Source organism: Mesocricetus auratus, unplaced genomic scaffold (genome assembly GCF_017639785.1).
Source record: "Mesocricetus auratus isolate SY011 unplaced genomic scaffold, BCM_Maur_2.0 Super-Scaffold_100013, whole genome shotgun sequence".
NCBI lineage: Eukaryota > Metazoa > Chordata > Mammalia > Rodentia > Cricetidae > Mesocricetus > Mesocricetus auratus.
This window is the reverse complement of record NW_024429196.1, coordinates 24,352,303-24,378,763: the sequence shown is the minus strand read 5'-3', so window position 1 is coordinate 24,378,763 and position 26,461 is coordinate 24,352,303. Positions and strand designations below refer to the sequence as shown.

The following is a 26,461-nucleotide window of genomic DNA, read 5'->3' as shown; positions in this document are numbered from 1 at the left end:
CCAGTTAGGACCCACTTCCTGCTTTGTAGACAGCTATATTCTAGCTGTGGGAGGGGAGGGGGCTCTCTGAAGTCTTTTTCATGAGGGCACTAATCTCATTCCTAAGGGTTGCACCCCATGACCCAACATCCTTTCAAAAGCCCCACTTCCTATATCAAATTGGAGGTAAGTGGATCTTGATGTATTAATTTGGGGGAGAAACAAACATGCACTTGTACATAGTCACCCTCAATATTGTGTGTTCCTGGTAGATTATCTGGCACTAACTTTGGAACTTGAAAAACATGGAATTTACATAGATAGCATGGGATTTCATGATAGCTTCAGGTTGGGATAGTTTGGGGTTGTTGTGAACCTTACTAAGATGACTTAGTTTCCACAAAGGTTGATGTTGTCTTTGGCCGGGTTGGCACTGGAAGGTCTCCTTTACCCCAGGACAGTCATTAGGCCCTTCCATGCTGGAGCAGGCCATGCCTGCATGCAGGTCCAGCGTCACTGGCCAGGCCAGACTCCAGTGAGCTGCATTGCTGCTTTAGAATGTGGGACACCCTTTCCTCGGCCCCAATGCCCCAGGGGCCAGATGAGCCCAGCACACCCAGGAGCTAGTCAGTCCCCTTCTCTTCTCTCCTTACACACTGCTGTGAGCACTCCAGTGGCTTCCATGTCCTCAGCTGGATGATATAAGATGAAGAGTATGCGGGCAGGGGACAGGCATGGTGGTTAATTCTATTGTCAAATTGCCTGACCAACTAAAGTCCAGTCACCTGGCTAAACATTCTTCCAGGTGGTTCAGTGAGGAGGTTTTGGTGTAACATTAGCTTTTGAATTGAGAGACCGAGTAAGGCAGATGGCTTCCCCCAGGTAAGTGACCGTCATTCCACCCACTGGCACTTGAATAGAGCAAGAGGTGAGAAAAGAAGACTTTTCCCTTTTCCTTTCCATTTCTCTGCATAAGCTGGGACATCTTATCTCATCTCATCCCATCCTGCTGTTGGACTGGATTTACATCCGTCTGGGATTCTCAGGTCTCCAGACTCTAGCTAAACTCAACACTAGCAGTTGGAGAGACTACAAGACCTCTCAGCCCCCCTCTGTCACCATGTGAGCCCATTCCTGATAGAGGTAATGGGGTTTGTGTGTGTGTGTGTGTGTGTGTGTGTGTGTGTGTGTGTGTGTGGTGTGTGTGTGTGTGTGTGTGTGTGTGTGTGTGTGCAGTACAGATGGCTGGCTTCATCCCTCGTCCTGCTGTGCTCTTCACCCTGTGAGTATGTGTGTTCTAACCATCTCTCTTTAGAAGGTTAGCTGTCATGTCAACTACAGCCCACCTGAAGTTGTCAGTTTTAAAAGATACTTCTTTAAAACACCTCTAAAAACCTCTTTAGTTACTTTCTAATTATTGTAACCAAAATACCTGACATGACTGCCTAAGGGAAGGATTTGTGTTGCTCTCATTTCCGAGGTGTCAGTCCCTCTGGTAGAGAAAGTGGGGCAGACAGAGCAGCTCAAAGCAAGGCATCCAGGAAGCCGGGAAAGGAAACAGGAAGAAATATGGCAAAATAAGGTCCTAAGGGGATATGCCCCGGCGACATACTTCCTGCAGCCAGGTCCCACCCCTTCCTCCCCACCTTCAGCAATGCCATCGTGTTCTGGACCCATCTAGGAGGCAGTCCGCTCCTGACGTCAGAGCTCTTATGAGCTGACCCTTTTGGAGGCACCTCACAGACACACAGGTTTGCTCCACTCATCTCCTAGGACTCTTGAATATTAAAGGTCACGGAGACCTTATCTTCAAATATGCTTCACCCTGAAGTACTGGAACTTATGACTTGAACATATGAATTGGGGGCAACATAAGCCAGGCATAGCCATGCTCACATGGTAACAGTGAGCTTAGAATGATCCATTTTACTACCTTAAAAGTCCTTCTCTGATAATGAGATTGATGACCACCTTATATGCCATCCTAGAGCCTTCATCCAGTACCTGATGGAAGCAGAAGCAGACACCCACAGCTAAACACTGAGCTGATCTCTGGAATCCAGTTGCAGAGAGGGAGGAGTGATGAGCAAAGGGATCAAGACCAGACTGGAGAAACCCATGAAACAGCTGACCTGACAAGGGGGAACTCATGGACCCCAGACTGATAGCTGGGAAACCAGCATAGGACTGATCCAGAACCCCTGAATAGGGATGCCAGTTTGGAGGTCTAGTTAATCTATGGGGCCTCTGGTAGTGGATCAATATTTATCCCTAATACATGAAAGGACTTTGGGAGCCCATTCCACATAAAGGGATACTCTCTCAGCCTAGACACGAGGGTGAGGGGGCTGGGGATAGGCCCTGCTCCAGTTGATATGAAAGACTTTGAAGAACCCCCATGGAAGGCGTCAACCTCCCTGGAGAGTGAAAAGGGGACCTGATAGGGGGTTAGTGAGGGGCAGGGAAGGAGGGGAGGGAGAGGAAACTGGGATTGACATGTAAAAGAAGCTTGTTTCTAATTTAAATTTAAAAAGGAAAAAGAAAGAACTTTTAAAAAATGATCCATTTTCAGGCCTATAATATTAGTTATATTTGCAAAGTCCTTCCATGAAACACAGTAACCCCCCAAGTTCCAGGTATTAGGGATAGGTGTTTTATGGGAAGGTAGGATGTCTACCTGCCACTGCGCTAAGCATTTTATGTGTCTTAGACACATGTGAGCTCATTATCCTACTATTCACAAAGACTAGGACACAAAGCAATGACTCAGTCACTGCCTAACAGCGGGTCCTGTTCTTAGGAGCCATCCTGTCATGGCTTTACCCATGAGGGAAGCGGCTGAAGGAGAGGTGTGCTAGGGCTCCAAGAACAAGGCCAATAGAATGAATGAATGCATAGAAAAATGGGGACTTATTTGAATGGCTTACACAGGTGAGGGAGGGGACTTCAGTAGTGGCCATTTACACCCCAGAGAGGTTGCGAATCTAGTATTTCCCATCCTTGAGGAAGGCTGTCTCAGCAGTCCCAATTTGATGATGAAGGCCTGAGAATCTCTAGAAAGACATGAGCCATCAGTCCATGAAGGACTGAAGAAGGTGGGTTTGGATATAACTGAACAACAGTGGCCGCAGCAGCGATGGAGTAGATACACTTTCCAGCATGGAGTGAAGGCAGGCAGACAAAAGCAAAAGATTTTCCCTTGGACCACCTGTAAGAAGATGCTAACGACCTCGGGGTGGGGGGATCTTCTGCTATCAATTAATCCTCCCAGGAAATGCCCTTACAGACCCACCTGCAGTTAAACTTCTTTGTTGATTTTGGATCTAGTCAAACAGATAACCAATATTAATCATCACAGACAGTGTAGTGATTTGAATAAGAATGACCCCCATAGATTCATATATCTGAATGCTTGGTTATCAGGGTGTGTCACTGCTTGAGAAGGACTAGGGGGTGTGGAGTTGTTGGAGTAGGTGCTGCCTTGCTGGAGGAAGTGTGTCACTCAGGATAGGCTTTGGGGTTTCAAAGGCAAAGCCAGGCCCAATGTCTCTCTCTTCCTACTGTCAGGGGATCCAGATGTAGAACTCTCAGCTCCTTCTCCAGCACCATGTCTGCCTGCACTCCACCGTACGCCCTGCCATGCTGATAATGGACTAAACCTCTGAAACTGTAAGCCAGCCCCAATTAAATGCTTTCCTTTATCAAAGGTGACATGATCATGATATCACTACACAGCAATAGAACACTGACGAAGACAGGTGCTAAGATTCCAGCTTTCAGATCCATGGCTGTAGCAGGGACAGAGGCTCACCCTGCCTCAGGACACAGACCTGCACAAAGGCATCATCATACTCTGGCCTGACTGACTCTTGGGCTCTGTGACTCTAGTGCTCGTGACACTCAGTAGACACACTGCACTACTTTCACCTGATGGCATTTCTGTTGACCACGGATTGCATGCCGATACCCAGATTCTCACATTGAAACCTAACTCTCAAGGCAGTGGGAGGAGAGAGAGAGATGGAGCCTCTGAGAAATGAGTTGATCCCAAGCATGGAACCCTCGTGAATGGGCCAAGAGACAACAATTCTCTCCTTTCACTGAATGACTGAATGAAGACAATGGGGAAGTTGATACATATATCCTAGAATCTTACTGTGCTGGCCTCTGATCTCAGACTGCCAGCCTCAAGAACCATGGAAATAGGCTCTTTGTCACAGCTGCTCACATTGACTAAGCCATTGAAGTCCTAACCCGAGGAGACAGCAGATCTCCTGGCAGTGCACCTAACTGGTTAGAAGCTTGACCCCTGACAAGGTAAGAGTCAGGAAGGACTTGTGTTGCAACTTTAGGCACATTTGCCTGCATCAGATAGTGTCATTGCCACACTGTCCTCAGAGTAGCTTCTGAGCCACTGGACTGGGGATGATAAACTTCAGGAACCCTCGCATTAGTCCAGCACTAGGATAGCAGGGCGAGGCTCCGTGGACAGCAGAGTCATGTAATCTACATTCCCTGCTGGTGCACAGGGATACATATGTCTAGGTCATGTGAGAGCTCTAAATGAAGACGGAAAAATCTAATCCTTCATTCATCTTCCAGTCAGAATGAAACCAGTCATTTCCCCAAGTGGCACTTCTCCTCCACAAACAGTGGCCATAAAATCAGAGACTCTGAAACTTTAAGAGGCCATAAACCCTTTGGCAACAACACCAAGCTTTGAGAACACACATGAATAAATAAAACCCAAAAGCTGCTGCTGAGACATTGCTGCGCCCTCAAGGACACAGAGAAACAGATTCTTAGAAGAAACAGTCCACTGGGTCCAGTAGCGTTTCACAGGCCCTCTGGGGAACAGCCTGCAGGGCGTCAGTTTCTAGACACGGTGAACAGAGTCAGCAGCCCCTGGCCTGCTGGACCTAGATGGGCAGGCTGCAAGTCAATGTCAAGGCCATTTCCTGGTAAAGAGCAAGCAGCCTTGCTGAAGGACACCCAGGAGTACAGACCTTCCTCTAAGGGAGTGAAGGTAGGCATCTGCTTCCGGGACGACCCACACTCCACGGTCAGTGGCTGAACAAACTGCTTCAGGCAGACAGCGGTGCTCCTGGGGGCTCTGTGTTCAGTAATGTTCAGGCAGACAGTGGTGCTCCTGGGGGCTCTGTGTTCAGTAATGTTTGTGAGCAATGCTCCCGCTGCAAGCGTCTAGAGGCTTGGCTGATTTCTCTGTTGAGAGCTGCCTACAAAGAGCCCACAAGCCTTGCAGCCTGCTCAGGTGGAAGTTTTGTCCTTAGTTTAAAAACATTCTTTTCCCTCCCCTCTCTAGGGAGAGATTATGTAAAGATCTGCACTGAGACCCTTGATGGGAGGCAAAATGAATATGCCTCACTCTCCTGTGCCGCTATGCTAATGGGAACACAGCTGGTCTCCACCCAATCTCTCCTTGGGCTGTAAATTCAGGCTGCAAGCCCTGGGAAGCTTCAGGGATAATTTGCTGTAGAATTAGAACCGAGAGGCTGGGGAGATGGCTCATCTGGTGATGTGTTCATCACACAGCCATAAGAACCCGAGTTCGATCCCTAGAACCCACATTAAAAAGCCAGGCATGATGGCATGCACTTGTAATCCCATCACTGGGAATATAGAGACAGGAAATCCTTGGGGCAAATCAGCCGATCATAGTAGCTGAATTAATGAACCTCCAAGTCTCATGGGACCCTGCCTCGAAAAGCAAGATACATGGCTCCTAAGGAACCATACAGAAAGTTATCTTCTTGTCTTGGACTGAGCTTACATCATCATTATGAAAAGGCATTTTACTTTTCTTAAACCTCCTTCCACCTGGAAGTACACCTCTTTATAACCAAGTGCTCAGTATAATCTAGCAGAGCTCTGCTGAGAATCTAGCTTGGTGCCAGAGAAGTTGCCTAATGTGTGCAAGACCCTGCACTCTATCACCGGCACAACCAAAGAAGAAATGTCTAGCAGGCTTGAAAATACGGGTGCATAGCTCAAGTCAGAGGAGGTTAGGTAGACAGAGGAGCCCATGGGAACTGCTTGCTGGGGGCCAGAGCCCGGCAAGTGGGAAGTCTGCTTTAACTGCACCAGCAGGCGGTTGGGGGAGGGAGGTAGCAAAGATAATAAAGACAAAACAGGGTAGGGAATGGACCTATCACAAGACCTGGGGGTGTAGCTCAGTGGTCAAGCACTTGCTTAGTATGTGCAAGGCCCTTGGTTTGATCCCCCTGGACTATTCCAGGACTGTGCTGGGTGAGGAAGACACATGAACCAGGGGCAAAGGAAGGAAAGTGAGGAGAGCTAGTCATGCTGGGCATTCCATATAGTTACCCTCAGCATGCTCCACTAGGAGTCTGTCTCTCCCTTCTGGGGTAATACCAACACAGGACAATCCTTTAAAAAGCAGCAGTACACGGCTGGGGAATGGCTCTGCAGGAAAGGTCAGCAGGTACATTTGCTGTCACCTGGCAGAGTCTCCTTGTGTCCTACCAGCACTCCCAGCAATTCAGAAGAGCTAACGCAGAAAAATCGCTCACCCATTCATCAAACACTGAGGTGCCACCTTCATCCTGACAATTAGTGTGGCAGGAATATCACAGTTATTTTCAGATCTTGGCTCAGCCCATGAACTTGGAAAGTTGAGAGAACTGTGTGATCTTGTCACTTCTCATCAGTGTACCTAGAGTGGAGAGTTCAGAAGGGATGCAATGGAATGCCACCTTGAGTAACGGGTGACTCAAAGAGCCTTGGAATGGCAGTATGAGACACCACTGACCAAATGTGCCCATTCCCCCACTTCATTCATGTGTATTATATCGGGGCCTTCATCTGAGAAAAGAAATGGGAGGTAAAAATAACACCTCAGACCAGAAAGGCCACATCACAGACCTAACAGCAGCTGCTGGATCAGTCGGTGACATGCAAAGGGAGGAGGTAGCCTCAGGAGGCCAGCTGGGGTCCTGTACGAGGTCACTCAGGACAGACCCAGTAAGAGGCCCAATGTGCCCAGTAAGAGGCCCAATGTGCAATAGACCAGCGGCCTTATTTTAACAAGGAGCTCAAATAGTATTCTAAAGGATGTGGCTATTTGGGGGGGGGTCAAGGAGCTTATGTTGGGCCAACTACTGTCCCTTAATAACAGGACAAGTTCCCTAGAAGAGTGAGCACCAAGCAGATTCTTCCAGGGGTAGGAGAGGCTTTTGTGATGGAATGGAGCTCTGTAGGACTTGGTGAGGTCTAACCCTGTGTGAAGGACTCTAGTGGGAGCAATCCTACCTGCAACCTGGGTTTCTTTCTATACATAAAGCTGATTAGCTACTGCCACCTACAAACAAAGAAAAACCACTTGTAATTTTCTAGTTGGGAAAAATAGTGAAATCGGGGAAGTATTTTCTTACTCCTAAACTGCCCGTTAACAACTATAAGAAGAAAATAATACCTCACTGATTTGGAGGGATGTAGGCCATCAGAACTGATTCAGTCTCAAGAGGGGGTGGGTGAGAAGCATCTACCTTTAAAGAACGCCAATCAAAGTAATCACCGTTGTCACAGAAATTACTGTTTTTAAGACTGAAGTCCTTATCGGAGATCACTTAGGAAAGGGGGACAGGAGGCCACATGACCATTAGGGGGGAAAAGCCAAGCATTGTGGATCCCACTTGTTTAAATACTTCAGGGTTTGGGCCACCACCATTCCTGACAGATGCCAAACTTTTCGAAAATCTCAAATATCTGTCAGCCACGAACCCAAGGCAGAAGGGACATATGGGTACAGCCACACACAGTGGAGACACGCGGCTGTCACCCTCCTACTTCTTGAAAGCCTCTGTACGAAAGTTCCTGATGTTTGGATTCCCAGCACGGATCAAAGACAGACAGGGGAACATGGGTCCCTGCACAAGGACCATGTTCAGACTTCCCCTGTCTATTCTAACTAAAACAAGATTTTCACCCCCTTCCCACCTACCCCACCCCCTCTTTTTTATCTTGTCTGTTCTTTTTACAGAGTTCTAATTGAAAGGTGATTTGTTGTTAAAAATGTAAGATTTAGCTGACTGTGGTGGCATACACCTTTAGTCTTAGCACTCTGGAAGCAGAGGCAAGTGGATCTCTGTGAGTTCAAGGCCAGCCTGGTCTACATAATGAGGGTATAGCTCCGCAGCAAAGCACTTTACCTAACATTCCCAGAGCCTTGGGTTGAATCTCCAGCAACACTGGGTGTGGGGGCATGTGCACCCTGTGTGAGCCTTATGCTAGCAGAAGCCAGGAAAGAGCATCAGGGGAACTGGAGTTACAGAAGGCTGTGAGCCACTGTGTAGGTACTGGGAATGGTACCCAAGTCTTCTACAAGAGCACTGGGAATGGTACCTGCATCTTCTACAAGAACAAGTGTTGCTGACTTCTGAACCACCTCCCCAGCTCCAGTGAAGACTCTTAACATGTAAAGGAAAGGAATAACTTTACATTTTTTCAGGATTCTATACACAGATTAAAACAAACAAAAACTCCTCTCGAAGCCAGTTTCTAGGACAATGAAATTAGTGAACCAAACACAAATCTTATTACTTATTATTAGGTTCAAAAGATAAACACTGTCCAGTTGCCACAAAAGTTATCTAAAGGTTTACTGCTAATTTCAATCCTCACCTCATTACCAATGGTTAACAAGTTTGTCTCTGAATTATCTATTCCTAGAGCCACATTTGAGCCACTCTGGTCTAGGATAATGACCCAAAGTCACTTTAATACCTACTCCCCAAGATGTGAGTTGCTGCATTTCCTATGTGGTCATCACACTGTGTGTGTGTGTGTGTGTGTGTGTGTGTGTGTGTGTGTGTGTGTGTGTGTGTGGAACAAGCCTAAGCTAAAGGCCAAGCTTTCATAACTAATAGTAAGTCTACATATTATTATTTGGGGGCTGGCGGGCCAAGAAAGTTTGACTACATTCGCCACTCCAATGTGTGTCACAGTCACATGGATGGAGAAGTCATGCCTGCCAGTATGCCACCACAGTTGACACCTGGGCCTCTCTGTGAGCACTCACAACGGTCATCTGCAGCTCGCAGGGACTCTGAAAAGCAGGCTCAGCAACTTCCCAGAGCTGGGACCTTAAGATGCAGCTGGAACAAAGGTGAGGCTGGGACAGTTAGGCACACAGCTGGGATGGTTAGACATGGTTGGGATGCTTAGGCACAAGTGGGATGGGTAAGCATGGCTGGGATGGTTAGATGTGACTGGGACTGTTAGATTGACTGGAATGGTTAGGTGTGACTCCTGCTGCTGTCTGTGGCCACGAGGTGGGCAGAGCCAGCCACCAGTGTCATGTGCTAAGAAGAGCCAGCCATTTAAGGTTTGGCTCACACAGTCAGAAAAGGCTGCAGACACAAAAAGTCAGGTCTAGACCAGGGGGTAAAACAAACCAAACCTCTGAACAAGTACAATATGTTTGAAAATGTACTTAGCTGCTAAGAAAGGGGGAAAGGAACATAAACAGTCATAAAAATAAAGTTTAAAAATAATATCTTAAGAAAGAGTAAAGTAATATAAAAAGAATAAGCTATATAGGATGGGATATACACAGGGCATCTGGATCCTGTATGGTGCTTTTTTGACTTTGAATTTTTAAAATATTGATGTTTATCATCATTTAGGGGGTTTGGTTGTAAGTTGTTACTGGTCATAGTCAGGGAGGAAACTAAACAAAGGATATTAGATTAAGGAATCTTATTCTGAAAAGAAAAAAAGGAGGGATATAGAAATGATAAGAAAAAAGGATAGATTATTGAATCTACTTTTAAACTAAAATAAATAAGCAATTAGTAGTCTCAAATATTTTAGTGGTATAGATTTCTATATATTGATACAAATTTAAGATTATTTTGATTTAACATACTGTACATATGTTCTACTCTTGTTTAACATTTAAAAATCATTTAAAATGTAAAGTTCTAGTCCTTGAAAGCTATTATTATAAACTATTGAGGACACTTAAGAAATGCAGGTGAGTAGTTAGTAATCTATAGCAATCAAATTTGTAGCCATGTTAGGTATGTTTTCAAAGCCAAACAAATATATTTTAATAGATAAATTGTCTGGCCACTGGTGGTACATGACTTTAATGCCAGCACTTGGGAATCAGAGGCAGGTAGATCTCTGTGAGTTCAAGGGCAACCTGGTCTGCAGAGTGAGTTCCAGGACAGTCAAGGCTATTACACAAAGAAACCCTGTCTTGAAAAACAAACAAACAGATAAATAAATCAGATGTATGGTTTTCAAACACTTCAAAGTCCTACAGAATATGGCATTTAAGCTGTTTTAATAGCATAAGACTTTTCAAGACATTGTGATGTCTGCTCCTGGCAGCACCAATCTACTTCAAAAAAAAAAAAAAACCTCAACCAACCAACATAGGGAGTTTGCTTTAATTGTGGTGAAGCTAGCAATTTGGGCAAGAAACTTCCCTTGCCTAGACTAATGAAAGTACGCTGTCCAAACTGGACAAGCAGGACACAAAAGAAAATAGTAGCTAATCTTTGCTAAGACAAGGTAAGACAGTCCTTCAAAACTCCTGCTTCATAGAAAAATCTGTCAGATATGCTAGGCCTGTAAGCCGAAGACAGACACACCAACGTTGTAGAGGAACCTTGACTGACTATCCAGGCAGCCAGATGTCTCTGTAGTTTCTATAGTTTTAGAAGTCTACATTTACTGTTTCTCTGGTCTCTGATAGGATTGAAGACTAGAGTTATAGTTACAGTTTTCCTTGTTACCAAATTCAGAAAAGAAATTCACAAAGGAGATATAAAGTTTAAGTTGTTTATTTAAGAAAGTATTTTAAGTCCTAAAAAATATTTCTAGGTTGGTAATACAAGTTATGAAATGTGAATTAGGTGCAAAATTTTGGACTCACCAAGATAGGATAATACTTTCTCCAAATTTACCAAATACAAATGGTCTGGACATTGTAAACGTAATTTGTACTTGATAATTGTTCTTATTGTCTATAGTTTTACTGTGTTAAAGTTAAAACCTTTCCTTTTTATTTGGGAAAAAGGGGGAAATGTTGCAGGATATTTGAACAAACTGTGTAAAGATGTATCACTGTTTTACCTTGCTTGCTTAAGACTCCTGATTGCTTAATAAAGAGCTGAATGGCCAATAGCTAGACAGGGAAGAACAGGCAGGACTTCTGGGAAGAGAGGTGTGGGATGCCAGTGAGATACATTATGATGCTTTAATAACATACATCATGGCAGAGGAAAGGTAATGAGCTGTGTGGCAGAACATAGATTAATAGAAGCAGGCTAATTTAAGTTATAAGAGCGAGTTGGGTATAAGTCTAAGCTAAAGGCCAAGCTTTCATGATTAATAAGTCTCTGTGTCATTATTTGGGGGCTGGCAGGCCAAGAAAGTCTGACTAAAAAGGTACTACTGAATTAAGGCACTGAGGCAGTGTGACAGGTGAGATGATCCCAGATTAAGGCACTGTGCTTTGAAGAGATTTGCCACTCAGAAATGGGTAGCTAACTGGTATACTGATCATGGTAAGTGAGCCATGCCAAGGATATTGGGAAGGGGGTTCGTATGATACTTTATTAGAGAGAGAGAGGCCAAGAACTGAGTTCAGTGCTCTGTTGGTCTCTGACCTCGATCGCAGCCCCAAGAGACAAGTGAGCCCCTTCCTTCTTTCCTTTATCTCTCCTACTCCCACGTACCTGTTTGGGCATGGTCAGTGTTGCGGACATGTGAGACTCTCCCTACAGGACACTTTTTCAATAAGGTGCCCTCTCCACTTCTTTCTCTCAGCACACTGTGGTCTCTAATAGTTTCCCAGCCATCAAAGTTTGCATAGGATGGGACAAGAGCCAACCTGGTCTAAGATTTAGCCTGGGACAGCCCATCAGTGCCTCATTCCTGGCGTTATACTCTTCACATCGTAGTCACTGGAAGTTGCAGAGATCAGGGGACACTTGGACACTAAGTCTATACAGCCATTCCTCAGACCTCCCTCAGGTGCCAACCCTCACAGGTAAGCAGCACCAGGTCCTAGGAGCAGCCAGACTTCCATATCTGTTCACCAGCTCCCCAAGTGCTCCTGGAGCAGCAGGCTCTGAGAGCAGAACCAAGTCAACAGTCTCCCATTGATCTGGAAGAGAAAGGAGAGAACTCACATCTGTTAGCAGTGAAAGGACCTAATACCAGCCTGGTCACGGCATGGGGAAGGCAGAAGAACCAAGCAGGCAGGATCTAGGCTTGCTGTTACACAAGGTCTCCTAAGGTTACAAGGAGCATAGGTGCCAATGTGCTTATCATACATGGGCTCATCTTGTCCTCTGGTGAAATATGTCCCATACTGTCATGCCCTTAGTACTTCCTGTCTGCTCCATTCCAGGTAATGTCCCGATAGCTGAGAAATTATCCACGCCCCTCCCCCTCCCCATACACAACCTAGATTTACATTCTACATCCAACTGTAGCAAAGTCTTTTGGGTTCTGTATTCAGAACCAAATACTGATTTAACTTCCTCTCACTCTCACTGTCCTGACCCTCTCCACACTACCACCAACTCATACAACAGTTGAGAAATGTTTGCTCCCACCTCTATCCTGTCAACTGCAGTCAGGGGACTTGTGATAGAAAGCACACCATGCTTTGTGAAAGTTCTCCCATTTTAGCTAGATGGTGATGACACATACTTTTAATCCTAACACTTGGGAAGCAGAGGCAGGTGGATCTCCGAGTTCAAGGTCAGCCTGGTCTACAGAGCAAGTTCCAAGACCACCAGGGCTACACAGAGAAAAAACGGTCTCAAAAAAAAAAAAAAGTCAGTCCTCTTATTTTGATCATGTCTTCCTATTGACCTCACAGTCTAGTAGTATGGTCCCACTTTGAATCTCGTCCTAGTTTGTGGTCTGTTGTTATGATAAAACACTGACCAAAACCAATTTGGGTGGGCAAATAGTTTATTTGGCTTACAGGTTACTAGCCACAATGGATGGAAACCAAAGCCATGAAGGAACCCAGGTTGCTGGCTTACTCAGCTACCATTCTTATACAAGTCAAAAATCTCCCTACCTAAGCATACACCACTCACAATGGGCTGGGCCTCTTACATAAATTAGCCATCAAGACAATGCCCCACAGAGGTGCTCAATCTTACTGCAACGTTCGATATCCCATGTTTTACTAATACTCATAGGAGACATGCCCTTTCCTGGATGGCGGTGGAAGAGGGAGGGGTTGGGGTTGGGGGGAAGGGACTGGGAGGGGAGGATGTGCGGAGGCTGCAGCCAGGATGTAAAGTAGATTAATTAAAGAGAGAAAGAAATGCCCCCCCAGAGACATGCCTACTTGTCAATCTGATCGAGGCAATTCCTCAGCTGAGGCTCCTTTTCCCCAAGTGTGTCCAGTTGACAAAAGATTAGCCATCACACCTTCCCTCCATCCTGACACCTCTCACTGTCCACCAGCCCTTGCTAAGTTCTGAATCTGAAACGTTTCCCTCCGGCTCATGTGTTAGAGGCTTGGTCATCAGATGATGAGCTCTGGGGTTTATCCTTCAAGGAAAGGACTAATCCACTGATGGGTCCCTAATTTGATGGTGACTGGGAGGTTATGGAAAAATTGGAAGTTAGGCCCTACTTGGATAAAATAGATCATTGGAAGCATGCCTTGGGAAGATGTGTCTTGTCCCCTACTCTGCTTCCTTTCTGCCTTCATAGTCACCTCGCCACAGACCCAAGAGCAGCAGAACCCAATGGCCATGGGCTGAGACCTTGAGACTGAGGCAAACGAAAGGCTGAAAGAAGTCCAAGCCAGCCCTGTTGACTTCACTCTCCTGCCCACATGCCAGGCTGGCTCCTGCCTCAGAACAGGTGCAGCTGTTATTGCTTCTACCCGAGAGGCGCTTCTGTGGACATCCAGAGGTCTGCTCCTTGGGGCCTTCCCATGTAGCCCCCAAGCCAGCTTCTCAGAGAGGGCTCCACAGCCACCTTAAATAAACTCCCAGCAGTGAGTCCCCTGCTCAGGCTGTTTCTGTCCCTGGTGATCACATGTCTGGCACATTGATCTGACTCGCTAGCTTCCTGGGACAGAAGTGCCTGGAGGATGTGGGGGGTCTTAGCTGTTTCTATGTGGATGGGTTCTTAAGGAAACTGCCAACATAAAGCAAATATTCAACTTACGTTGACTGGAGTGAGGAGGACACTGATTCAGTCACAAGACACTGATTCACTCCTTGTGTCAAACGACCTAGGAAAACACCAAGCTCATTGTGTATGGATCCTTCACATTCTAACTGAAATACAGTCACATTGGTCTTTCCTTAGCATGGAAAGAGGTGTGGTGGCTTCATCTTTATCTATTATGTAGTGTACACCTCAGAGTTACCATCAGCCTGCAGTACATAACCCTGGGCGTTGCCCTCATTGGTAAAGGAAACATAGTACCTCTGGGGACAAAAACAAAACAAAAAATGCCTGCCCACAGTAGAGCGAAGAAAAAAGTTGGGATGAAGTCTCCTTTCTAAAATGTCATCTCTTTAGGAGATTTTTTGGTTCAGCCAGTGACAAGGCTTCTACTTAGCTCATGAGCACCACTCACAGTGGAGTAAACAAGGGAAGTGCATGCCCTGGATGCACCTAGAGTTAGATGCAGCACAGCTGCAGGTCACAGGCTAGGAGCTTCATTCCAGGTTCCGGAGTCAACCATAGCTATGAGCTCTGCAACCTGAGACTAGCTCTGATCCATACAAGGAGCATCCCTTTTCCCTGAGGAAGGACCACAGCATGTATGTTGGCAGGCTTCCTGTAAATTGAAATGAGTCCTATAAAACTATTTAGTGGCACCCATGCTTAACACATAATAGCTTTTTCTTTTGTTTTTATTCATGCATGCATGCATTCATTCATTCAACAAATTCTACTGAACACTCATCTAGGTGTCAAAAATCAATTTGCAATGCCTTTCCCCATCTTTCACTTCATTTCTTTCTTCTCAAGCCCTTGACCTAGCACTGCCCTGCGGAATTGAAACTTGGGACACTTGGGGCAAAAAAGGTGGCTGGCTGCTGTACAGTCAACACAAAATGCTCCCTTTGGGGAAGCTGGGAGTCCTCAAGCCTGCTGGTTGTCTTGAACATTCTCTAACCTCACATGCATTATGAATGAATTAGGTGACCTATCTGAAATATCCCTTAAGAGAAAGTCGCGAGAGAAAGACTGAAGATTGACTGGAGCCCCGGGGTTCTGTGGGGACAAACTTGTCAGTGCTGGCACTTCTACATGGCACGAGGCCCAGGCATAGCAGGTGGCACAGACACAGGCTTAATTGATAGCTTAATTAAGGAATTAGGTAGGTTATAACTTCCAACCCACAGCTTGGTTAAGCTAAATTTCATTATCTCCCTTTCCTGTGGAAATACACAGAGAAGTAAACAGCGTGGGTGCTGTCCACCCAGAAACTCCTGCTTTAATAATTTACCCTATCCATATGCAAGCTAGGAAGGAAAATGGTGCATTGAGAAAATGTCAACACACACTACCTGCACTTCCTGGAAGCCGCCCCAAGAATCCTCAAAAGGCAGCGGTTTACACTGTTCCCTCAATAACTTTCCTAACTGCCTTCTGAAGAGATGCTTCGTCCTCAGGAGGCTCTGAGCCTGGGGAATGGCTTGGTCACAAGCCAATCTACAGCCATGCCACTGAGCCCCGAGTTTAGTTGAGCATTTTCCAGTCTTAATAACTAGAACAAAATACCACTTCTAGAATATTGCTGGCTGGTTTTACATTATCTGGCTTCTGGTCTTACTTAGGCTTGGGGCAGAGGCATGTTAAATAGTCACTCTTTTAAATCTGCATAGAGAAGAAGCAGGAGCTGGTCTGTAGTTCGAATGAGAAATGTCTCCTGTGGGCTGATGTTTGAACATTTGGTTCTCAGCTGACAGTGCTGTCATAGGAGGTTAAAGAACATTCAGGAGGCAAGGTCTAACGGGAGGAAATGGGTCACAGGAAGGCAGGCACACAGCCCAGAGATCTGTTTCCTGGTCCCCTGAGGTGCCAGGAGTCCCAGCCACATGCTTCCACTGCCATGACCTCTGCCACTCCTTCCCCACCGTGACGGCCACACCCTCACAAACTATAAGCCCTAGTAAGTCCTTCATTTCTAAGAGGCTTCTGTCTGGTCAGTTGAGAATGGTGAGGCATGGCTCCTGGACAGTCCTGGAGCTGGGCTGCAGAAATAGCCTAGTGGATAAACGCACTGGCTGTACAATCCTGATTACCTGTGTTCCTATCCCCACAACCCACATAAGAGCTGAATGTAGTAGCGCAAGCACCAGAAATCCCAGCAGGCCACTGGACAGAGATGGGTGGCTGAGGGAGGGCAATCTCCAGAGTACATGGGCCAACTAGTCTGGCTTGCCTAGTGAAGGGAAAGTTGTCCTGACTTCCACAAGCATGCCTGAACCCCACTCCCACAAATGTGTGCACACACACATCAGTAATGGTCACATTTTGAGGACCATTTAGCTTGAAACCAGTGAGACAGAACTGAGCCTTGTGGCACGGGTGTGGCCTGAGGTGTCTTGAGAGTCCTCCAGCAGTTTTTGAGCTGTGGGGCATTTTCTGGGTTGGGCCAGGTTCTTTATGGTTTCTTTGTCCTCATGTGAAATGACTAACCCTGATGCCCATCATCAAACTTTATCTTAAAAGAACTTCCAGATTTTTTTTTTTTTTTTTGGTTTTTCGAGACAGGGTTTCTCTGTATTGTTTTGGAGGTTGCAGGTCCAGCCCGGCCTCGAACTCACAGAGATCCGCCTGCCTCTGCCTCCCGAGTGCTGGGATTAAAGGCGTCCGCCCAGCTCAGATTTTTTTTTACAGTGGTCACAATCTCTTCCATCAGCTTCAGCTCTCACTGCCTGAACGTCTTAGCTTATTTCAGACATAACTCATAGATCACACCAGATTGTCACACTTCCCTTTTCAGGGCTCTGATTAAACTCACACACTTCATCTGGAGTTTCAAAAGTGGTTTTAAACCTGGATTCCTTTTCTGGTTACTTCCAAAAACCTACCCATAAATTAGTAGCGATGGTATGTTAATTAGTCTCCAGGACTTCAGGCAGCATATTGATTCTGGGCAGAAGCTTAGCATCTGGTTTGTCTAAAGAATTTAATTTCCTATAACTACGTTTCCATTATATTATCCAGTACCAAGACACACACTCATTTAGGAGCCCAGCATTGACTTATATAGCATGAAGAGAAGCATATGGTCTGAGACACTCTATGTTTTAAGGTCTTCATATTTTTGAGGTATCTGCCTTTAAATCATTGCAATCACTATTATGTTTTTCAACATATTAGTCATGGGTCATCACTTTCTAACATGCTAAAAGCAAAGCAAGCTTAAAGGTTTTTTCCCCTTAAGATGTATTATGTGTGTGCCTCCACATGTGCTTGCTGCACCCTCAGAAGCTAAAAGGTGAAACTGCAGTTTCGGTTGTGAACTAACCAATGTGGGTGCTGGGAACTGAACTCTGGTCCTCTGGAAGAGCAGCAAGTGCTCTTAACCACTGAGCCATCTCTCCAGACACCACTCTGGCCCCCAGTTTCAGCTTTTGCCCCTCACTACCTCTCAAGTCCTGTCCATTCACTCTAACAGTTTTTCAGTTTGCTCCTGAAGTTTTTGCAACTACAACTTCTCAGAATTCTCCTGATGGCTCAGTCTCCAAACCACTCTCATCTCCAACCCATCTTTATCTCTGACACCGTGTTTCTGAGCAAAACTGTCCTAGCAGAACAATGAGGGGCCAAGGAGTACTTTCTGTGGCATTAGTCAACAATAATTGTGTTATATTTTTCTATCAGTACATATAAAACTATCTACACATTTTAAAAACAGGAGTTATTCCTTTGTAGGAGAGTGACATAACAGCCTACCCACATTCAGGCTGTTCTTATTGTTTTGTTTCATTGCAAAACATCCTTTAAGAAATATGTGTCGCTTGACCTAATAGTGCACTATATAAATTCTGGTGCTACAAATGTCCACATTTTTGGAATGCCACTGTTGTCAGTCACTGAGATTTCAGTTCTTTGTTAAATGGGGATTTGGGTCAAGTTTAGTAACATGATTCCTTGTAGGTCCATCTTCCTTTGCTACTACTGGCCCGTTTTCCATGGAGTATTGTGCTAGTCTAAGTGGGAAAAACTGCCTTTAACTGTCAGTCACATAGTCCCTTTCCTAACGGCACATCCATCCTTTCTCATTCTTTGACTTCTGACGTGATACAGGTCTCACTTCCCTGTTCTACTCCCGAGTCCAGCAAGGATACAGGAAAGCAGAATCTCCCAAGTTTGCTTCTAGGCTCCAGTTCTCGGCACTATCACTCCAAACCGCCACATAAAAACTCTCTAACAGGATTACAAGGTGGCTCCCTGGTACTAACAGAAGCAAGATATGGAAGGCAGAAGAAACTAAGGGAGAGATATCTTTCTTTCACCAAGGGCCAAACTATTTTCTTGTTAACTCTGGCATGCATTTGTGGTTTCTCACCAAGAGTTCAAAGCCCAAGGGTCTCTCCAGTTTCCTGCAGAATATTTTCATACAATTGTATTACAAGAACAATTTAGGTTTTATGGGCTAGATTACTAAATCACAAAATACTGTGTTGTACCACTGATTAATTTAAAAACAAACCAACCAATAAAAGTCAATTCCTGAACCCTCCTCCCAGAGGTTGTGACTTCAGTGGAGGGGGGGGGCTTGGACAGTGGAAGCCCTCCAAGACTGTTTCCAGCTAAGGTTGAGACCCATGGTCTTCCCTGATTTGTCCTAACATATATTTGGCAGCAGAGGAAAGTGAGGCCATGAAAGGAAATGTAGTTTGCCAGAATCATACTACTAAGTGCCAGATCCAAGCTACTGTCCAGACTTAACGGCCTCTATGCCACTGTAGCAAACTGACAAGTGCAGAGGACCCCTGAGACTCCTTAAAGATAACTACGCTAATGGTGCTATTCTCGGGCACTATTATTCATGTTGCTACGGTAAATCTGTCTTTACATTCTCAGCATCAGCCGTTTTCACCCACATCAGCACTCGATAGCTGCCTGGCCTCTCGTGACTTAAGTGTCTCCTCTGCCTGTTCTCATGGCTACTCCCAGCACACAGCCACTTCAAGTCCCATCTTTTCTCTTGAGAGTCACCTTTGGGCCAAGGTGACTACTTTATGGCACTCGTGCCTCTAGGTACCACTCCTCCTTGGCCCTCGCCACAGAAGTAGGTAAACACATGTCTTCCCCACTCCTATCTGATCCCCAAACAAGGTCTTCCCACTCACCACTGCCTGCCTACCACTTGACACTCAGGGTCCCTGCAAAGGAGGCTAGCAGCCCAGAGTGGGCCACCCTCCCTCAGACTACGGAGCAGAAAGAACTATGTTCAGACTCCCATTTTCTGTTTGCCACTGTGCATACATCTGAAAGCTGAGTCCCAGACGGGCTCAGTCACCTGCCAACAGTGAAGCCACAGATCAGTGGCAGAGCTCAATAACTCCCTCAAGAAGGCCCCAGCTGTTGGCGAGTTATTGCTTGCTGCTGCCTTGTATTTAGCGTGGGGACGAGTCCCCCTCTCCCACTCATGCACGTGTGCCCTTTCCTTGTCACACTCTCCTCGTGGGCCACTTGTGGTGGCAGCATTTAAACAGCTGCTCTACCAAGTTGATGCTTGCACAGAATCTGCTCCGGGCTGCCTGCTTTGTGTTCCGATGGTGATTTCCTCCAAATAAAGTCAAGTCTGCATTACAGAAGGTTTAATAATCAGTGTTTAATACTTCTGAGTACAAGAAGGAACTGGACCAGAAGAAAAGGCAACCCACAGAGAAAGCTCTCTCCATTGTCTTTCGCCACAGTACATTCCTCCTCTGCTCCTGGCTTACCTCATCCTTCATTTCAGTAGCTGTCCATCTTGTCTCATCCAAACCCTACAAGAGGCTTGCCGCCTCCCATTTGTGCTTGCCAAGACTGTGGCTCTAGGAGGACAGCAGGTCAGCAAGCACTCCTCCTGATCAAATTCAAACAGACTTTTCAGCCCAACATCGAAGGGCATGCCTGCTGCATTTTATACCACCACCATCAGTGAGAGGCTGACACCATCTCATGTCCCAACCATGTTTTTCCTCTTACATCACATGCAAGTTGACTGCCTTTATCCCTGGGCTTCTCGCTAGATTCTCAACCCCATGGAAGCAAGGTCAAATCCCTCCTGACCACTAAAGTTTAGTGCTATGGTGGCATGTAATCACAGATAACAACATGGTATTAGTTTATGACACTGCACCAAGCACTTTAGACCAATCAATTCAATCCTAGGAAATAGGAAAACAAAACAAAGCAAGAGTTCTTTTCATGGGTGAGGAAGTAGGTTAGAATGGAGGCTCCATGAAGGGACTGCAACATCAGTTTCTTCTAGCAGGACTTAGCATAGCAGCTGGCACAGACAGAAAACTCAAACCACGATCACTATTAACTCCTGTCACACTCAAATAATCAAATCATGGCTGTCTTCTCTTCCACCCATACCTCCCAAATGTCCATATGATGCAGTCGAAGACAGTGAGGACAGGAAAGGGAATGGGCATTGTCCCATGTCACACAATCACTGAATAGGAAACTCAGACTACCATGTAGATCTAAGAGCCTCCAGCCCACACAGAACACTGTGGCCATTTCTCAAAGATAACTCTGCTATGTGGGTGACTGCTTTGCTCAACCATCTTCTCCAGGGCATGTGCTCTCTGATGACTTTTGTTCCCTTATGCTGGCAAAGTTCCAATTCTCTCTGGAATAAGCTCATGCCTATCAGATGATGATAACTATCAAGCCCCATCCTCAAATCTCACATGTCACAACAGATGTTGTTGCCACTGAACTAAAACAGACTCAAGAATTCTTTTGATGGAATGATAGGATGCTGGTCCCAAATCTCCAACTCCCCAACACTCCAGCCCTGACCCTTCCTCCCCTTCAGTGGTAGAGCAGGTTTCAGGGAACAGGGTCTGAAGAAAATAACTCTGATGACGCAGAATAAAACAGCAACAGTTCTAGAAAAGAAGTTGTAGTTAAAAACAACAAAACCACATATACACCCCAAACCCAGAAAACACTGAAATTACAACTGAAAGCAGACAGACATTGGATGCTCACACATTAGAAGAATTAGTAAGACTGTTAGGTGGCAACTGTTCAGGATTATCTGTGCACTCAAAAGAATCCTTTCATGTTCTCAAGTCCAAAATACAGTCCCTTAGTTCTACTGCTCCGATGTTGACTGGTCAAATGAAGCTAGACCTGGGTTTTCTCATGGCTTTGATCTTTAAGCAGCTGGGGCTTTGAAAAGTGGGCCACTAAAAGAAAATGGCGGTCTTCAGCCCCTACTGTAAAGGTGGGGTAAGCAGTCAGGAAGGAAGGGAGAGGGTCGTACCCCTCCTTCCTTGAAGCTATTCAGTTGTGACTAGAAGTTCATAAAATTTACAAACAGCTGATAATGTTGCTGCCAGGGGACTTTTTCCTAATTTTCCTGACATCATTTGTTAAACTCTGAAATGTCTGACCTCACAGAATTTAAAAGCTAGTTCACCAGTAGTGTTTGCATTTGAGACCATGCATTCAATCCCCACCATTCAAACAACACCCACACTACAAAAGCCCTGTGCTGAGTAAGATGGAGGTGCATGCCTGTGATCTCAGCACTTTGGAGGCTAATGCAGGAAGATGACCTCCGTTTCAAGGTTAGCCTGGTACACAAAGAAGTTTCAGGTCAAACAGAATGCATAGCAAGACTGTCTTCAAAAACAAAAATAACAATAAACCACAATATCCCACAATGGAAACATAAGACAACTTGGTGGGCATTTTTCTTAAAGAGAGTTTTAAGATAAAAGCATTAAGACACGAGGGAAACACAGTTATCTGATACCTGGGTTCTACCTAAGATATGATTTAAGCGGTCTGGGGTAAGACTTGAGCAGAAAAAAACAAAAGCAAAACCAAAAACTGAAGCTCACTAGCTAAGTCTAAAGATCAGGAGAACTCATTCTTGGGGAACCAAATGCTCACTCATCCTGCTGGGCAAGGTAACATGAAGGAAGACTTAACAATGGCACACACACTATGGGCATGCAGTTACATGGCTGCTATACCTAGAATGTCTTCAGCAAATGTATTTTATACATATATTTTGATTCACTTTGCCAATATTATTTCTCTTATCATTTCTTTTATTTAAAAATAAATTTAAAATAATAAAATTGTATAGTGGCAAAATAATTTTAAATTAAAATTTTCTACTTAAAAACTAACAAAGACACATTTCCTAGAGCGGAAGGCCTTGCTGCCATTAGTAATACTTAAACCAAGGAAAGGTGCTGTGGGTCTAAACATGGTCTCCCTGGAGCTGAGAGCAGAGAACTGCAGCAAATGTAAAATGCTGTGGGTAAGCACAGAAGACATCTGCTTGGCCCTGCAAACACCAGGACAAAGCACCTGCCACGTGAAAACTGCACATAGAAGACACAGAACAAAATATGTGTATTACTTTTAACATGTTAAAAACAATCACATCAAAAAGTATACAGATAAAAATGCCATAAATGACATAAGAAAATAGTATGTGTATATATATATATATTGCATATATATATAATCTACATTATTTATATGACTATGATATATACTTTCTGGAGAGGCACAGATACTGCCATCACAAACTAAATTGTACAGCTTGGTCCTTATAAGTCACAGAGTCATACTTTAAGAACTGTCATTAATATCCTCAACTACATTTCTACATACATTTATTTCTCACCTTCCACATGATCTAAATCAAGAGCCTGGTTATGTTATCAGGAGTTGGAATTTCAGTGTGGCGTTCACCTTTAATATACTGCATTTGTTTCCACACCTAGCATCATTACCACGTTGATTAAATTACATTAGAATCATTATATACATACAAAATATTGTCACGTTCGCTAGCTAAACAAATGATACTTTCACCTTAACACATATTCTTGTACCTTAAATGCTTAAATCCCCATCGTGCAGGAGGGGGACCATCACTGTTTGACTTTCTACTTTCTGATATTCAGATACAAGAAGATAACTATGGGATGGACATTCACACAGACAGAGACACTCTCTCTTAGAGAACCCAGTATTTTGTCAGAGTCTTGGTAACAGTAGTGTATGATAGCATATTTTAATTTTTTTAAAACCATGAACCTCAATAATTTTTTCATTGAAAAAATTCTCAAAAACTATGAAACATACTATGTATTTTTATAAAAATCAAAATTCTAGATGCTTATTAATAATTACGAGGATAATGTAATGGCCCAGTAAGTGTAGCGCTATCCATCCACAGTACTCAGTAAAGACCGAGTGGCAGAAAAGGGCCATGGGAATGGTTCCCCTGGGGCCCTGCGAAACTGAAGTGGAGAGCGGAGGAGCATTATGGTTAATGCTGCTTTCAAGTGAACTTGAAAAGCAACCTTCCACTGCCCAGAGTATTGCAAGGTCTGTGACTTCCAACTCCTCCTGCGGCCAGCCCCTTGCACCTGGCAAGGAGCAGGCCAATGCTGTGCAAGGGCCAGACCCGAGCCAAGGGCACAGGGCACTGAGACGCTGGAGGGAAGAGGACACAGACAGTACTGTGTCACAGTCACACACTCAAGCTAACTGACCCATATTTTAAGCACCATTAAGTGGTTAGCCTTTCTCCCCAGTGTCTTTAATTTTCAGGTAGAGATAAAATGGCAGTAACTGAAGGAGAATGCCATTCTGTGAGATGTAGGATGCATAAAGTCAGGACAAATTTTTTAAATCAGTTTCAGTTTAGAACCTAAGTTAAAGTATAACAAGGGCAGGGAGGGCAGAAAGATAAGGCGGGGAAAAAACATGATTATTTCATGGATCTAGATTAAATGTAGTTTTAAAAAGCATTTCTAAGTTCTGTGATCAAAATCTGTATGCAGGGGTGCTTGTCACATCTATTAAAAAATGAGGGACAGCCTTCAGAACATCGTCTCTATGATGTCTCAGTGCTTTCTAACAGAAGTCAGAGCAGATGTATCACAGAGTGAAAACATCCAGGTCTGAAGGAAGACACGAATAAACAACATAAAGAACCTCACTGTGGCTGGACGTTGGTGGCGCACACCTTTAATCCCAGCACTTGGGAGGCAGAGGCAGGCGGATCTCTGTGAGTTCGAGGCCAGCCTGGTCTATAAGAGCTAGTTCCAAGACAGCCTCCAAAGCCACAGAGAAACCCTGTCTCGAAAAACCAAAAAAAAAAAGAACCTCACTGTGTGTGCATCCCTAAATGCTATTGCTATGTTTCCAGGTTCCTCTCCTATTAAAGTTTTGGTGACAATGCAACTGAACACTCATCTTCAGCAGCATCTACGTGGGGATGAAGCATTTCCACACAGCCTTTTACTGACACACAATGGAACTGCATGAGTTATCTTTACAATAGTAGAAAATACTGCTTTGGCAATTATAAACATAGCAATGTGGTTACATATGGTTTCTATTCTTTTGTCTTCAGGGAATACAGCCAAACTCTCACAGCAATACTGATTCCTGAGTAGAAAGTCCCTCTCTATTTCTGTAGTGATGTGCTGCAGGTGAGGGACCTGTATATTGATAACCAGGAGGACTGGCATCTTCCACAGCTGATGAAATTTTATACCTCACTGGACTGTCTACAGACACTTCTGGAAGGCCGTGGTCCTGAAAATGTACGTGTTGAAAGGCTGCGTATTTTGGTAAATTGCTTAAGTGGCTACGGCTAGCATCTCGAGTCCATGATTGTCCATGCATCTCAGGTCTGTATGAATAACTAACTTCTGACCATTTTCTGTTCTCTGGTAAATAATCCACTGGAGGAAGGATGAACTTTCCATTCTTTGGTGACCCTGAACTGCCTGCATATCCCCCGGCACCAATGTCAATGGGAAGAACTTCAATTCGACTAGATGGCAGAACAACAGGAGTTGGGCGGCTATAAGATTTCTCTGGAGAAATATCAACTGAAAGAGAAGAACCATATGGTCTCCTGGAAGGATTAATTTGAGTCCCAGGGCTGATCTGTGGGGACACAAAGCTGCTGTGGGCAACAGGGATGTGTTTTGGAGAATTTCCATGGTAAACAGGGGGGTTGCTGTAGGAGGGTGGATACCCAGCCCTGTGATCCTCTCCTTCTAACTGGGACGGGTATCTTACATGGCTGGGAGGCTGCCCTTTAAAAGTAAACTTGTTGGGTACTTTTGATGGGCTGGAACCTGTCTCAGTGTGCTTCCTTGGAGTGTGAGGGTGAGTCCGTTCTGGGGTCTCTTCCACAGATGCTCCATTTTCATTTTCACTCCCAGGCACGTTGTCATACTGTGAAGCGTTAGAGCCCCGCTTCCCATCGCTGCCATCAAAAACCTTCATCTTTTGCCTTGAGTTTGACATTCGGGTCTCAGCAGAACTTGGGATGGCAACCGCAGGAGTGGGATACACTGAGTGACTTTTGCCTTCAATGGCATATTTAGCAGTTCTTTCAAATGCTGAGGCATCTGACGGTTTTTTCCATTTGGGCATAAATTCCTTTCTGATGTTTGAAATTGCATTGCTATTTTGGTTAGCAGCTGCATGGTTATAGTGCCTGGAACTATCCTGTGGACCCGATGAAGGCTTTCTCTGAAAATCTGCCTCTTGCTTCAGATTTTTACTATCCTCACCCACTGACTTGTGTCTTGGTTGCCCGACTCTTTCTGGGGTACCAGTTCTGCTGTGATGGGTGGGGGAATGCTCATGTTTCTTGTGAGGTGATCCACTTTCTTTTCTGCTGCTTGTTTGGAGGCTGGGCCTGCCAACATTTCTTTGTCCATTACTCAACTGATTAATACAAGGGGAATTCAGTTCAGGAGGAAGCTGCCCCAAGGGTTTCTTTGGATATTCATCCTCCTTACCTAAAAGGAAAGATAAATGTATAAGTAAAACAAATAGAGGAATGATGAGTATCTCGTCTAAGAGACACATTATTAACAACTGCAGATTGCCTTGTGTATGTAGAAACACACACTTTCATACTGCAAAATGTTGGTATTACCAGGAAGCAATTTTTAGAGAAAATGACACTAATACATAACTAACTGTGCAAGTGGAGACAGCCTTTTGCCTCATAGGCAAACCGTCTAACATCTAATTCTTCTATTTTCTTAAGACACACTGTTACACACTTTCTATGCAAATCTAACACTCTCATTCCTAACAGAACTGGACAGTGGTTGAGTCTTAACATTATGTTACTTTCACTTTAACCCATCTCAACTAAAATGGTTTTGAAATCAGTATTCTCTTTCAGCTTCAAGCAGATCTGCCAAAGTTGAAAGCTAAAAGTCACTTGGTAACTTACTGA

General features: G+C 44.8%; 1 protein-coding gene across 3 annotated transcripts in view; it reads right to left on the bottom strand.

Moving 5' to 3' along the window:
• Positions 1 to 19,802: 19,802 nt before the first annotated feature.
• Usp6nl (USP6 N-terminal like) overlaps positions 19,803 to 26,461 on the bottom strand; it is a 136,284-nt gene continuing 129,625 nt past the window's right edge. For all 3 annotated transcript variants that reach the window (XM_013121390.3, XM_040755529.1, XM_040755528.1), the window contains one exon: positions 19,803 to 26,012. In XM_013121390.3, the coding sequence (XP_012976844.1) occupies positions 24,622 to 26,012 (1,391 nt within the window). In that variant the 3' untranslated portion in view covers positions 19,803 to 24,621. The remainder of the gene's footprint in view (positions 26,013 to 26,461) is intronic.